The sequence below is a fragment of the Sebastes umbrosus genome, chromosome 8 (assembly GCF_015220745.1).
Source record: "Sebastes umbrosus isolate fSebUmb1 chromosome 8, fSebUmb1.pri, whole genome shotgun sequence".
NCBI classification, from domain to species: domain Eukaryota; kingdom Metazoa; phylum Chordata; class Actinopteri; order Perciformes; family Sebastidae; genus Sebastes; species Sebastes umbrosus.
In genome coordinates this window covers 33,593,387-33,606,559 of record NC_051276.1, presented here as the reverse complement: position 1 = coordinate 33,606,559, position 13,173 = coordinate 33,593,387, and the positions used below count along the sequence as shown (strand labels likewise).

Sequence of the window (13,173 nt, the reverse complement as noted above, 5' to 3'; positions counted from 1 at the left end):
TCCAAAAGTCTTTAGGCGCCTCAGAGCGTACAGTCTCTGTTGGGCCTTCCTGACTACAGCGGTGGTGTGGGTGGCCCATGTCATGTGCTTATGGATGTTGACACCCAGGTATTTAAAGGTGAAATCAAAATACAAAGCCAAAATACCATTTCAAGGATAAAGTCGAATTATTGAGAATAAAGTTGAAATACCATTTTGTGAATGAAGTCTAAATGTTGAAAACAAAGTAGAAATGTTGAAAAAGTCGAAATGTTGAGAATAAACATCAAACGTTTGTGTTGACTTTATTCCCAACATGTTGACTTTATTCTGTCTAATGCCTGGCAGTAATACTGAAAGTTATTTAGTACTTACCTAGAACTTATTCTTGACATTTTCACTTTACTCTTGAAATGCAAAAATAAGAAAAACCTTCCTCTCATGTTTCCCCTAACGTCTGGCCCTGATCCTCCTCCGTCACTGAAGATAAAAGAGAGTAAAACATATAACGGTGAGATGTGTTGGGCTGTTGAAGATGAGCTAAATTCATTTCCCTTTTCAAAACAAGGTACTTTCATTCATTACTGCGTCAGCAGAACATGTCAAGTGTAGAGACACAGACAGAAGCTGAGTCACATTACTCAAGTGGCATACTTCAACTGATGTATTTATACACATATACAAGAGCACGCATCAAAAGCTGCTCCAGTTTCATCTCATGGCTGCATTAAAAAACAAATCCATCTTTCATGTATAATGAATCCAACAAATACACCAGTCACATTTATAACCTGCCCATAAAACGAGATTTAGAGGTGCTATGTCAGAAATATATTCCTTATGTTACTTTAATAAGCTGTCCAATGCTTCTTTAATGGGCCTCTATTATTCTAACCAGAACAAATGATGTAAAGCTGTGACCAGTCTCACTTCTGTTGCCAGATATTATAATTCAAAAGGAGGTTTATCATTGTTGAGAGGCGCTGTGAGAATGTGTTATATGAAGGGTGTGTTAAAGAGGAGCAGAGAGACGCTGCCTTGCTCAAGTGTTGTGTCGATGGTAAATATAAAGATGGGTGACAAAGGAAAAGAAATAGTAGCATAAAGTGTCTCAGAAAGGTCGGGGCACTACGAGCCTCCAGAGCAGCTTCAGCGCTCCTTGTCGTACAAGTCGAGGAAATATATGACCTCAAAACTATCCAGTAAGCCCTCAGCCGGGCCCTCAGCCGGGCCCTCAGCCGGGCCCTCAGTCGGGCCCTCAGTCAGGCCCTCGGTGGAAGCATCAGCATTCATTATGGTTTTATCTGTAACAGTGTGCATACTAATTCAACATGCCTTCTTCCATTAAATATGCAACAAGAAACATTTTAACATTCGGTTTTGACTTTCTAGACTTTGCATTATAAGTGAACAAACTGAAAATACTGGACTCTATTTGTACACTTTATTATACATTTTTTGACAATAGTAGTGGAATATAACGAAGTACATTTACTCAAGTACAGTACTTAAGTACAATTTTGCGCTACTTGTACCGAGTATTTTCATTTTATGCTACTTTATACTTCTGCTCCACTACATCTCAGAGGGAAATATTGTACTTTTTACTTTTTTTTTATTATTAAAGGGACTAATTGTAACTTTCAGAAATGCTTCTTAACAGCGACACCAGTGGCCGTGAAATCAACGAAAGTCAGCGTCGGGCTCGTGCTTGTGCTCGCTCTAAATGGACATGAACGAGCATCGCTCAAAACAGTGAGGCGACACACGTCAGCTAAAAGCACAATATCACTCTATATTTCAGCTGCTTGGCAGTAATGTTAGCTGACCAGACCAAGGTCTCTCCATGAATCAATGCTGATCCTAGTGTTTGCTTCTCCTGCCTCAGCGCATGCAGCGGGGCTCCCCAGCGAGAAACTCGTCTCCCTCCGCCCGCAGCCGGAGTGAACAGGGAGACACCGGCAACCGGTCGGTAACGAAACGGTAACGTTTCTCTCTGCGGAGCCCCGTTACTTCCCAAGACACGGGAAATCTGTGTTGGTCTGGAGGAGCTGCAGTATTTATTTCTGCACAAACGTCCACTGTACATTCACTAGATATTCTCAGAGCTAAACTAACTCTTCTGCAGTGTGGAGTGAGCGCGCGTTCACGTCTAGAGGTGGAGCGAGTACGCGAGAACGCGCGCGCTGTCTGAGTGAAGGCGAGCAGGCAGAGGAGACGAGACAGCGTCCACACGCGAGCGCGCATATGTGCCGATCCGCTACATTTATACGCTTAGAAAGTTACAAACAGTCCCTTTAATACAAAATATAAATCAACAAATACATTATGATGTGTTATTAATTTACCCAGCAGTATATAAAGTAATTAACATTAGTTCCACTTTTACCATTAGTGTTGCTTACACATTACTTCATTAATAATTATAATAAAATAATATAAATTATTCTGACATAATGAGTTCTTTTACTTTTGGTACTTGAGGCTAATAGTTTTTTACTTTTACTTACTAACATTTTGAATGCAGGACATTTACTTGTTCCTACACTGTGGTATTACAACTTGTACTTACTGTGAGTGAAACATCTGAGTACTTCTTCCACCTCCGTCTGAGACGATGATGAATTTCACAAGATCTTTTCCTGCTTGGTCATTGCTTTAGGGCACAAAAGGCAAAAGGAGATCGCTCTACAGAACAGGACAATAAGAGGGGGCTGTTTTCCGAACCACTCACCAGACAGCATGTTGATATACGTATATCGTCATATAGACATCTTTAAAAAGATATCATTTCAATGGTGCCATTTTTGATTTATTATTCCTACATCTATCCATCTAACTGCACATGACATCTGCAGTATGTTGTGGTATTTATAAGCTTAGATGACTGACCCTTTAGTAAAAGTTGGGGAAAGACTAAATCAACAGTACAATGCTTCTGGCATTTGCCGAAAAAATATTAACATTGAATGAACGGAAAACAGCTGGATATAATTTTGGGAAATATAATTTCAGTTTATCAATATAAACAAAAGTGATATTTAGATTCTTCTGTTGCACCTTTATAAAACACTTTATGTGCTTCAGCTTGTAGCCGTAATTCCCTCTCAGTCGTCACTAAACCAACAACCTGCTCTGTCATTTGATGTTCAGCCGCAGTTGGCCGGCGCCCAGCCCTCAGCCCCGGGGACTTGTGGGTAATAAGCCTTGTCTGTTGATGATGCTGAGGTGGCGCGGTGAGAGGAGACAAGTGTGTGTGTGTGTGTGTGTGTGAGTGAGCAGGTGGGCTGGTGTGTGTGACGTCACCGTCCTCCACTCACCGGTGATTAGGTCTAATGACTTCACACTAGGGGAGTCTCACTGGACTCATTTTCTCAGAATCCTCCAGGGCTAACTAAAGGCTGTAGGTCACATTCATTCAAAGTGAGTCAAGGAAAGAGAGACTGAAATGACCTGGACTGACCTCTGTACTTCAAAGATGTTTATCTGCTTTCAAGTGATTTAACAATGTCCTCTCTCCTTTTCTTTCTTTTTCTTCCTTTCTTTCTTTCTTTCTTTCTTTCTGTAGGACTGGAGAGTTCACCTTGCGTGTCGCTGACCCCCAGCTGTTTTCTCAACCAGAAACAATTCAAGTTCAAGCCGTGTCCATGCAGGTAGGCACCGTCTAATAACACTCTCCTTTATTTCATCTGGTCTTCTCATTGATTTACCTTTTTCAACAAATACTCGAGAGAAATAAACTGCCTTAAAATTGCACCCATAGACTATACGTCGTAACGTAAATCAATCATTATATCATAGGTGTATTCTCCCAGCAGAAAATTGTCTACAAATAAAGATATCTAATAATAAAGACGACGTGTCCGCTGTGCAGGTCAATTCAGTAACATTACAGATAATAGAGAGGAATAGTCTGCCAAGGCACATTTGTTTCCAGATTTAGTTTACTGTGAAACAATAGACGATCTTATTGTGTGCTCTGAGGTTAAAATGGCACGTCGATACTCGTGTCCTCGCTGAGGAAGATTGTCTCAGAGAGAAAAAACGTATAAAAAGCAGCTTTCCTCCAGTTTGAGGTGCTGAACACACAAACGGTTAAAACAGGTACGGTTTAATTTTTTTGTTTCTAACAACCTCATACTGTATAATGTTGGGCTTTAACGGCTTGATCTGATGTTCTTGCATCAATTCTTGAAGTTTCTTCCCTTTTGTCAAGTCAGTATCTGATGGATAAATATTACACAGCCAGAGGAAGAGTAATGGATATTAATTTAAATTATTTTACCAGTAAATGATGATTAATATTTGCCCTGTCAAACAAGCATCTTCTTAAGTCTTGTTATCATGTTTTGACTTCTGCCAAATTCATTTGTAATCATCATGGAGTTTTTGACAGCTGTAATAAGTGAATAGAGCACAACTACTTTAGTTTTCAACTAGATAACATATTTAGCTGGCTAGATACATGATTAGCTCGCCACCATGATTGCATAAATAATCAGTTCCCTTTAATCCAGGATAACAAAATATCCAATTTATTTTTTTTACAACAACATAAAAACACAGTCAGCTGAGAACGTCCTATTAACCGCCATGTTACCCGATATTCATACGGTATATTAGGTTGACCAGACGTCCTGGAAAATTGGAGACAGTCCCCTGAGTTTTGATGAGTTATAGCCTCTCAATGTATCATTGATATTGAGCTCTTATAAGCCCTACGGGGCGCACCCCTAGTTTGGGAACCACTGGCCTAATAAAACATTAAACACAGATCGTTGTAAAACATTATTTTGCCTCCAGACGGACACCGTTATGTCCGAAGCCTACATGAATTATGTCTGTCGTAGTTTCTTTTAGCCGTATACAGTAGTGCCGTGCATTGATAAACAACTACGCATAGCAGCGACACATAGTTATGACGTTGTTGGATTAAAACATTTATGGAGGGAAATTAAACCATCTATCGCTGACATGGAGTCTGGTTTCCCGGCACCTGGTGAACATCCAGCCAAAAAGCAAAAACGTTACCGCAGGTAGCGGGAGGACATGGGAGGGAAATACCCATAGATCATTGCTGCCTTAGGAGATCCAAAAAAAAGCGTTTTGCAAAGTCTGCAGGAAAGAATTACTATTATTATTATTAATACTGTTCATTGACACTGAATGAAATGGAGGCCAAGTTCACCCCCAACTCCCCTGTCCCTGTCCTTATTCTCATCTGGTCACCCTAGTATATATACAGTATATACAGTATATATAGTATATATATATATAATTTAGCCAGTCAACAACATAAAGTACAGAGACATGTTTATAAAAAGCTATAGTATCTTGACCATCACTGTGGATGACAAGCAACTCACAGCCAACAGTTAATCTGGTAAATCTGACGGCTCATTTTTTGAGAGTGTAGCCGTCTCTCATTTTGCTGCATCATCCCAGCTGATCTGCATTCCTCACTGTCATTTGGCTCTGTGTCCGCGGGCTGAAGCCAGGGCTCTGATTGGCCGACGTCAGCCCGACGGCGGGCCGTGATTGGTTGTTGAGCTGACCTCTGATTTTGGCCCAAATATGGAAAACAATGAGGAACAAGGAATTAAAGGCTCTCTCTGAGATTTGTTGATGGGTAACCGTGACAGCTGTGTAAAAACTCCAATAAACACATAAATGAAACGTTTCTTGACTCTGTAGGGGGCTCCTAAATCCTTGTCAGTGTTTAGCCAACATTGCAAACAGTTACATTTTCAAGGTCTCTGTAGTGACAAACAGCCTCTTTATTGGCAGACGTGACTGCTTTCTTAAATTTGAAAGAGCTCAGAGTAAATTAGTGTTGCAGGCGCGGCGCTCTGAGTGCTGCTTGCAGATGGTGATTGAGTGGAGCTTCAGCGTTCGGCTGTGTTTGGGGGGAACTGCTCAATTACACCATCACTTGATTAGCTTCAACTTTCTCTGTCAATATTGACAGAAGCTGCTGATAAGAAAGAGCAGTCATTGTAGCTCATAACTCAACGTCGGTGACTGTGTTTAGACTGACAGTTGGTCGGCCATTTTTGTATTATGTGTTTGCATTTATTACGGTACGACTAATATTATTATTTTCTTAAATATTCCCTCCTCTCTTCCCCCACCACATGGGTAATTTAAAGACATTTCTGACAACAAACATTAACCTCTCCATACTGTTTTCTCTCAATCCTTGAACTTCTTCACTCTGAGAAGATGAAGCCACGAACATGTCACAAAGAGAAATACGCAGCCACGCTGTCTCATGTGATTGCTCCTTTCACTCCACATCAAAGAGCATCAACAAACACTGATGTGACTTTCACTCTTGTTTTTGTCTTTGAAAATAAAGATCTTTCCGGTGTTTGTACATTTGCCTCAGAGAACATGTCAAGGTTTGTCGGGTATGTCTAAAGCTGTGTTCCCACTGCATGGTACGGCTCATTTTTGTTACCAGATCCTTTTATCTATGCCGTGTTTCCACTGCGGATAGTTCCCCATCAGTGTAGTCGTGATTCTCAGCTGATCACCGTAGCGATGGCACATGAATCTGCATTGTTCATCATCTTCAGCGGGACACTCGCTGAATCATTTCAACAGCATTTGTGTACGTCCGGCGTGGTGCACGGTGTAGCTTTACGAGCTGACATTTTATAAACTCTGGGTCGAGTTTTGACGGTAGCTTAAATGGCCGGTTTGTGCAGGATGTCCTGTGTCGTATCAGTTAATCAGTCAGTCAATCAGTCAGTCAATCAGTGGTCTGCAGTGTTTTAACTTCACCTTCTGGTATCGGCTCAGCTCGCTTGAAACCTCGACCGAGGTAGTACCAGGAATGGAGCGGTTCTATTTGTACCATCCATAATGGTACGTGTCCACCAGGGCATTTTTTATCACAAAGGCACGTTGTGGACGCTTATTGGAGTGCCACAAGACACAACACACTCGGCACCTGATTGGACGAACAGTGGGCTGCTGCTCCCAGCTTTAAAACCGGAAACAACATGGAGGCTCATTTGGAAACTTTCTTCTCTTCTATCACGAAAATAGTTCACTGAAATGTGTTTCTGAAAACATTTTATGCGAGAAATAAGCTATGCTGTTGCTGAATCTGTCTTATATTTTGGATCGACAACCGTTATTTTAAAAGATTCTCGGGAGTTTCGAGAGGCGGCGAGTCGCGTCGGACGCCCGTGATTTGCATAAAGTAGACTAGACCTCAACTTTATGCAAATGAGGAACAACCATTGTGACGCTCCATCTCTCGAAACGCGCCGCCACGCTACCACAATGCATTGCATGACTGTTGACATAGACAATGAATGGGAAGCGTGGAAAGGACGGATCCTGTGGACACGTACCATAACTTTTGCTTAAATAACATTTGAATGTGTAACAAACTGAACTGGATTGCTTGGTGGAAACGTGCCATATGTTATGATCTGAATGCACACATACGTATAGTACAGTTTGTACCAACCAGAGCTGACACAAACAAACTACATTGTAAATTTTTCCTAAATGCAAAAATACATTGTTGAACCGGTTGACTGTAGAGCTGGATGGCATGGTGAAAAAGACCATTTGTGCTTAAGCAGCCCTCCACGTATAAATAAGGTTGAAAAGAAGCAGAAATAGTTGATTGAAATCCCCATCAGATCCGCGGCCAGCGGGCACCTCACAGTGTAATAGCCTCAGGAATGAGAGATCTGAGCTGCAGATAGCCTTTCCCCCTTCTGACAGGAGTGGCTGCTGCTTTTGAAAAACAGTTTCTCAGAGTCCGGTATCTGCTAGTGGTATTTCCAAAGAGGTGGTCTCTCACAGACACATAAAGCACTCAGCTCTTTTTGTGTTCATTTTCATCTTAAGACGGCAGCCTTTAAGTGTCTGAGACTTGCTCTGGTGATGTCTTTGCTCTCTTTGCTGAGGACTTTCTGCTCTCAGCTGTCAATCAATACACCTTCTACCTTGGATTGTTTTGTTGATTGAGTTCAGAATGGTGTCTAGAAGCAGTGCTCAAAGTGCGCCGTATTCACCAGTGTGCAATAAAGGCACTTCTATATTTTACTTTTTCTTGCTTACCAGCACTTGTCACAAGCTGCCAGCGTATTTGCGCCGTGCCTCATAAGCTATATGAACATAAAAACTATGTGGGCAGCATCTGGACGAGCCGACACACAGCACGGGGATTTATCAATACAGTGTGCACGTCTTTTTTGTGAAATAATGAATGAACTGTTCGTCATAACTTAAATGAATGACATATTATTTAAAAGTTTTCTTAATCTGCTCTTTTAGGGCAAACATTTCCAGAAGAATTAAATGTTCAGACAAAGGCTGTGATAACGCGGCTGCTTTTTTTCCACTTCAAGCACTGTCTAGAAGAAAAAATCGGTGTAAAGTCCAGAATAAAATGTCAATGTGTTCTGTTGGGACTGCGTGATGCAAAAACTTGAGAGGAGAGCTGCAGATAAAAGGCATTGTTACATGGCGAGAGGCTAACAGGCAGACAGGTGGACAGGTGGACAGAGTCGACCCGGGAAACACTTCCACTCGGCCCGTCGTGTCTCTGAATACCATCCAGCACGATCACAGCAGGAAAAACAAAACAAAAGAAGAACAGGAAGCAGCACAAAACAGCTTTTATCCATCTTCTTGAAGTCCCAGAGCCCCGTAGGGTGACGACAGCTCTCTCCCAAACATGAACCTCACCTCTCCCTCACCTGTGAGGTGATGATAAAAGGTTACCCCTCCTACCTGAGAGTGCCTTTGTTTGTGTTTGTTTTCGTCTGCCTCGGGGGAGACATTTCGCTGGTCGGCTTTAGAGAGCAGGCATGTCTTAGCACGATTTAACTGCAGCACACACGCCCACTTTCAGTCCCCGCCAACGCTTCCAAAACCTTTTGTTTTCCTCCTACGAATTGCAGAAGTGACGACACAGGATTTAGTCGGGCGCCCGAGGGCCCAGTCGTCTGTCTTTTGGAGATAAATCCTCTGACGTCTAAATAAATTGTCACCAAAACAGCCCCGACACACAGGGCAAGGGGCTGTGGATGACAACATGCTCCCCTTGTGTTTGTGGCTGTGTTTCAGCTCTGTTTCTTACAGTTTCAGCCAGAGGTCACTTTGGTTCGAAGACACACAGAGGGAGTGTGTGTGTGTGACTTCCCACAAGTCATTTTTTCTCTCCGGCGCCAGCTTGTTTCATGCGTCCCCCTTTGCTTAAGCTGCTGCTGTAATGGCAACGAGCTGGAGCTCAGCCAGCAGCCGTCGAGGGCAGCGAGTTGGACCCGAGCCCTGTTGAGCGGCTCAGAGCTCCCTGCCTGACAACTGGTTTGATTTAGGGCCGCGGCAGAGTGGCGTCTGCGCAGCCGATGTCTCTCTACCTGCACCTCCATCGCTGCCAAGCTGCCCTGATAACACCTTCTGGCAGAGAGTCATATTGATATGAACTACATCAATGTGGTTGTTTTTGGCCTCTGGCCTTTAAATTTTGTCTTTCTTTGTTGTTTTCTGTGTCACATATTCAAACACAGAAGATGCAAATGCACCTCCATCCTCATCAGAAGCTTTCATCAACTAATATTAACTCTAAATTGAAAAGATCATGTACGCATAATTACCTCCACCGAGGCTGAAGGCCTAGGAAGGAGGTTGTGTTTTCTCCGGTTTGTTGGTTTGTTGGTTTGTCCGTTTGGAGGATTACTCCAAAAGTCCATGATGGATTTGAATGAAATTTTGGAGGGGTGGGGTGTGGCACAATAAAGAATACATTAGATTTTGGTGGCTTTTTTTCTGGAGACGGCTGACTACAGTTTAAATTGGGGGTTAATGAGAGCCTGAGTGAGTCAACTGTAGAACAAAAGCAATGAGCTAAATGAGGCTAAAAGCTACACAGAGTTGCAGAGTTGGTGTTGATTCTCAGTGGGTTTGTCATGACAAGGGACACTTTCACATGTCAAGAGTCATTACTTTCAATTATACTAATAACTTAATGGAGCTTAATCTCTTTTTCAAATTAAGTCTGTCTTTTTAAAGAAGGGAGGGCCGGACAAATTGACTGTACTTCATAGAAGTAGCCACACTTGTGCACCTCTAATCCACAAACATAGAGGTCGAAACACAGACCGAGGCAGTGAGCTCTGGTGACTCAGTGAGTCATACTTTGGGTCACAATAGGAGGCCCCTCGCTCTCACCGGTACTCCTGAAAAAAAACGTTCCTCCTGCCGCGGTGAGGCTTCAGGTAGAGTGCAGCTTAATGAGGCTGACCTGCTTAACCTCGCCTTCATCTTCTTCATGTCCCTCAGCGGCAGGACACCATGCACGCACCCCCACGCCCTGACCCTCTGGGAGAAAATTCATCACCTGACAAAATGGGAGAAATTGCCGTGTCCTCTTGCTCAGCCAGCCTTCAAAAGTTTCACACTGAAACTTTGCTTTTTACCGTGTCTGTCTGAATCCAATCTATCTAATCTTTGTCATATCTGTCTAATTATAATAAAACCATGTTCTTACTCCCAACCTCTCTCCCTTTTAGCCTCCGAGGGTCGTGACTCTCGCTCCTTTACCCGTGGAGGGCCGCGGCGCCCTGACAACCATCACCAAGTCGGTCCTGCAGGTCGACGACCCCGACAACCCAGCTGATGTCCTGGTCATGGTCCTTGAACCGCCTCGCCACGGCCGGCTGACCCGTCTCCACGGCGACCGGGCTCTCGGCCGGTTCAAGCTGGAGGAGCTGTCACGGGAACAGATCCAGTACATCCACGATGGCTCGGAGGGGACGGAGGACGGGACGGTGCTGCAGGTCAACGACGGACACAGCTACAGGAATATTCTCCTCCATGTCCACATCAATCAGAAGGTAGGAAGCACAGAGGGGGAGGGTGGGAGATTAATGGCTGCAGGGCTGATGTTTGATATTTATATCACAGCTTCATGCTTCAAATATTCCAACATTAGCAGCTGTAGAAGTCCATGAATTCATCCACCAATAGGGCATCTATCCTGCATGAATACTGAATGGATTCTATAAGTTTATGTAACACAAGTTTAGAGTCTGTTAAAGGTGCTAAATACGATATTCAGAGCATTAATATAGCAGCTAACAATTATTGTCTATGTAAACATATAGAGGAGTTATGTCTACCTGAGCAGAGAATGAAGTCTTTCTCCCTCTATGTTTGTTGTAATCAGAGCTTCTCAGGTTAACACCGTTAGCTTTGTCAGCATTGTTCACTTTTTGCAGGCGCTCAACTGTTGCCATGTTGAGAGTCGTGCAGAGGCAATAGAAATGCTCCCACTCTCACATTTAGCACCTTTAGCTAACTCATTTATCTTCTTTAGCCCCCCCCAACACACACACACACACACACACATGCACGAGCACCGCCGCATCATAACTACTTCACAGACACAGAGCGGAGAGAGGACCTCAACTCAACAACGCTACCTCATGACAAGTAACCGCGGCAGTGCTACTGCAGGGCTGAGTTTACTCTTCCATTTTCAAGGAAACGTGCGGTCGTTTACACGCTAAGGGTAGAGTATGATGAGCAGGGAGGCAAGGAGGCATCTGATTGGTTCTTTCCAAGCGGACTGCGAGGCAGTGATTGGTAGATGTTTTGACAGGATTACAGCAGCTACAGATGACGGCTCTTTTCCGCTCCTTTTTCAGAGCTCATCAGTAATGGATCGCTGTCGGGGTGTAAAGACCATTTCAACCGATATAACAAATAGTGTTTACTGGAGAACATCGTTAACCCTGCCTTTAAGGCCTTTGCACACCAAATCATTTAAAAAATACCTCACGTTGTGTCAATTACATTTACACACCGACTCTGAAACTTTCATCCGTCATTAAGTTTTTCGGAACAGGTTTGATTTTCTGCGTTTTTTCGCATACATCCAAAGCCTTTAGAGAGTTGTTTGACCACTCAGAGCCACCGTGAATATAAACTTCATCATCCACAGTGGCATCTGATAACCTGATTTGCTTTGTCTCCTAGCACAAAGCACTTTACGACAAGATAAAAAATGTGTGATTAAGTTGCTATTAATCACAATCAACTATGGACAATCATGCAATTAATCACAATTAAATCTGAATCGATTGACAGCCTTAAGAAAAAATACTATAAAGGCAATTTAAAGTTGTCCTGCTGCTCACTGGCTCAGTTCAACCGTCTCTACAGAGACAAACAACCTGCATCGATCCGCTATTAATACTGGATGAAGTTCTTTCCTGGTTGTTACACAACAGAGCCAAATTAGTGAGTTTCAGCTACAAAGCTCCAGCATCTCTTCACCAACTCTAGTTTCCAGACATACTGTAACTCAGAGACGGGGAGGAAAAAAGAGCGATTGATTTTTTCCAAACAGATCATCTTGGGGGATGAGCCGGAGTGCAGAAGTTACTATACAACAAGAGCATCTGCTGATACGTCTACACATGAATCTGCTTTATATCTGCAGTACTAGTAATCATTACATTCTACAGTTTTACTGTGAATTGTAAATGATTTTTAGGGACAGAATAATCAGACTTTCTTCTGCATTTCAACATATTCTGAGCTGTCCTCCGGCAGCAGGAGAAACTTTTATGTGCTGGTGAAAAATACTTTTTCAGTTATAATCGGTTTTAAAATTGAACCTCAAGGACTTTTTTTCTGTTGCCATAAGTTCAAAGTTTAATAGTTAGGAAGAGAAAGATTTTTTAATGAATACACTCACAAGTGGTCAGATTCAAGGTTGCTGCATTTGTGTCTCAGCTGAAAAGCTGAAGTGTTATTCAAGTTATAAGAAGTGGATAATATTGAATCTTAAAAAAGTATTCCTATTGTTTATTCTTTGCTTTACAGTTGAGTGACATTATTTATTCATTCACCTCTTTGACATCCACTGTATTTCTCTAAACTCCTTTAATTGCCTCAACGTTCAGCATTAATCACTGTGATTGTACTCGACGTGTCCACACAGTTTTACTCTGTTGACTTTATCCCTGAAAATAGGAGGTGGTTATTAAAGCACTAACAGAAAGAGCAGGTCAGGCCTCAGCCGTTATCCCTCCTCTGTCATCGCTTCTGGTGAGCTTTTTATGACAAGGGCGCAATTATCTGGCAACAAGCGCCGGCTACCGTGACCGAAGGGGGGTGAGGGTGTGTTGTTTGGCATGAGACAAATTTGGCAGCTCG

The 13,173-nt window shown here is 42.8% G+C and overlaps 1 protein-coding gene across 3 annotated transcripts in view; it reads left to right on the top strand.

The window, feature by feature from the left end:
- Positions 1-13,173, top strand: part of fras1 (Fraser extracellular matrix complex subunit 1) — a 314,451-nt gene that overhangs the window by 216,284 nt on the left and 84,994 nt on the right. For all 3 annotated transcript variants that reach the window (XM_037777425.1, XM_037777424.1, XM_037777423.1), the window contains exons 27-28: positions 3,548-3,632; positions 10,521-10,844. In XM_037777425.1, the coding sequence (XP_037633353.1) occupies positions 3,548-3,632; positions 10,521-10,844 (409 nt within the window). The remainder of the gene's footprint in view (positions 1-3,547; positions 3,633-10,520; positions 10,845-13,173) is intronic.